At 58.9% G+C, this 2,601-nt stretch overlaps 1 protein-coding gene across 1 annotated transcript; it reads left to right on the top strand.

The window, feature by feature from the left end:
- Nucleotides 1-104: 104 nt before the first annotated feature.
- On the top strand, nucleotides 105-2,393 carry H310_14395 (hypothetical protein; the record flags this gene model as incomplete). The annotated part of the gene is made up of 1 exon (XM_008882251.1): nucleotides 105-2,393. The coding sequence occupies one exon, from the start codon at nucleotides 105-107 to the stop codon at nucleotides 2,391-2,393; it is 2,289 nt and encodes a 762-aa protein (XP_008880473.1).
- Between the last annotated feature and the right edge of the window lie 208 nt (nucleotides 2,394-2,601).

Here is a 2,601-nt window from a genome sequence, read left to right as displayed (position 1 = left end):
AGTTTAGCTTGATATTCAAGATAATGGCACCCTTTGACAACTAGACTACTAGGGAAGACTACTATTTGCCATCCCGTACGCAAGCCGCCTACAACCCTGCAAGTATGTCTATCCCCACCGATCTTGCCAAACCAACCCACGCTGCCACGACTACCAGCGTAGTCAGTCGCGTCGCCTTCCAGCTTCCAGACCTTGTGTCTTCGGCCGCTCCGGCCACTGCACGTCCTCGTACTCCCGCGTTTGCTGCGGCGCGTGCCCGCGCGGACGCTGCTCGTGAGCCCTCTCCACCACGCGCCCCCCCCGCTCCTGGCGCCCCTGGTGTTCCCGCCCACGATGGCGACGACGTGTGGTCCTTCCAGCGCGAACAACGGCGCCAAGCCGACGCGATCAGGTCGAAGAGCGACATCGGATACCACCGACCCACGATGGCTGAGTTGCAACCCGTCCTGGATCTTCTGGCCACCGGGTCCGCCAGTGGCGGCGAACTCTTCGATGCCTTCGAGCCTCTTCGCCGGGACTCGAACCGCGCCATCGTTGGATATGTCCGTATCCCGACTGGCGCGTTCACCGCGCAGATCGACGAGGGCAAGGCCCTGAAGGCCGTGCTCTTCGACAACCACCAGGCCAATGTCGGCTCCTCATTGGCTGAGCTCATCCAACTTCGAAAGGACCTGGCCAACCAGCAACTGGTTCTGGGCCTCGCATCGTTCCGCGCCATTGACGCCCTGACCGGCGTCTCATTCAAGCTGCCTGTCAAAGACGGACAGCAAACATTCCTTGTGGAGGCCGCCCACGCAATGGATGGGTTTCACGTCGACATACTTGACTTTGCCCACGATCGCGCGGCTGAACGGCACCTCTGGTGTATCCTCGCTGCGTGGGGTGCCCCGCCTATCGCGGGCGCGTACACACAGGTTTTGGCGCTGCAGGGTGCAAAAACGTCCCGCTACCGCTTGACGTTTGCCACGGCCGATGCGCCGTCCCTGTTTAGATCTAACGGTCGACTTATCGACGAGATTATTCTGCTGGGTCGTTGCCACCGTGTCTACGGAAAAGGTTGGTACAACCACAAGCAGCCCCTTCAGCGTACGGACATGGATATTGCGGCCCGTGAGCGCAAGATTGTTCGTCCACCGACTCCGCCACCCCCAGGCGTGTCCCCCTCACCCCGCACGACCGGTTCCCCCAAGCCACAGTGTGTTGTAACTCCCCCACCCGCGGCGTGGACTCGTGTTACCCGCGGAGCTCCCTCCTCTCCTAGCACTCCCGGGCGTCCCTGGGTCTCGACGAACGTGTTTGACGTCCTACGCCAGCATGTCGTGGTGACTCCTGTTCAGTTGTCCGCTTCCAATGGCAAGGACGTTATCGTCGTCCCCCAAATCCTCGAATCCCCAGATGCCCCTACCTCAACCCCACCCTCAACCTTCGTCAGCGGCACCAAAATCGTGAAGGGCACGGCCGTTCGCATTGAAATGCCGCTTGACGCCATCCTGCAGGAATTTGCAACGATGGATCGCTCGTCCCAGGAGGCGCAGGCCTCATTCGAATCTCACTGTATCGCCGCCCGTGGCTCCACTACCTTGGACCTAGCCACGTACATCCAAAATGGTGTGGCCGACTGGATTCAACGTGATGTTGAGGCCCATCCCATCGAGTTTAGTCGCCAACTACTCTCTCTTGCGTCCTCCGACCCCACCCAACTCGTCCAATTGATCCGCCTCCGCCTGGTGTGTCGTTGGTTGCGAGCGACATGGGGATCTACGACCCCGTTCTACAAACTGTACGCGAATGTTTTCGGCCACAAATTCTCAATCCCCGCTCTTGACGACGACTTTGCCATGCTTCTCAGCACGGCCAATGTAACAGATCACGTCGCTCTTCACGATGGCGATGAATGTATGGTACTGGCGCTGGATGCGGAAAGTGTGTTGGCCCTTGGGGAAATCGTTCTGGCCTCCGTGGCACCCATGTACTACGCGAGTGATTCTGCCCTCTGCGTTGCTACATCATCACCTGTCTTCTCACTCCCTGCACGTGGATGTGACCGATTCCTCGCTTCATGCACGCTTAAATCTGTGCTTCTACACTCTCCTCTGGGATCCATCGTTTGGGACCGTACGCGAGCGCTCCTATCGTCAGCTGCTACCTCAGCTTCAGTCCAGGCACGCACGGACGGCAACGTGGAAGGTGACGCCTACATGGGAGACGATCTTACAACTACGCTTCTCCTCTACTGGGTGCGTGATATGGATCGGCTGAAAACGATCGACTCCCATGGTACCCTGGACATGGATGCGTCCAACCAGATCCTGTTTGACGCATCGGTGAGCACCCTGGTCCACCGCAGCCTCGACGACCTGTGGTCCGACGATGTTGCCACTTCGAGCGGCTAAGCTTGTCGCTCCCCCCACCCTCGGAGATCGAGGGTGCGCCTGCTCCCTCGATCTCCATCACAACCTGCAACATCAACGGCTTTATCAAAATCTCCGACGCTCCTGCCAAAGTATTGGGATCCACCATCACCCAATGTGTTTTCTTTCAAGAGACGAAGATCGACAACCAGGACCACTTTCGCACGATCCGCCGTCATGGAGTCCGCCC

Source organism: Aphanomyces invadans (genome assembly GCF_000520115.1).
Source record: "Aphanomyces invadans strain NJM9701 unplaced genomic scaffold supercont1.68, whole genome shotgun sequence".
Lineage (NCBI taxonomy): Eukaryota > Oomycota > Saprolegniomycetes > Saprolegniales > Verrucalvaceae > Aphanomyces > Aphanomyces invadans.
This window is presented reverse-complemented; position numbering and strand designations above follow the sequence as displayed.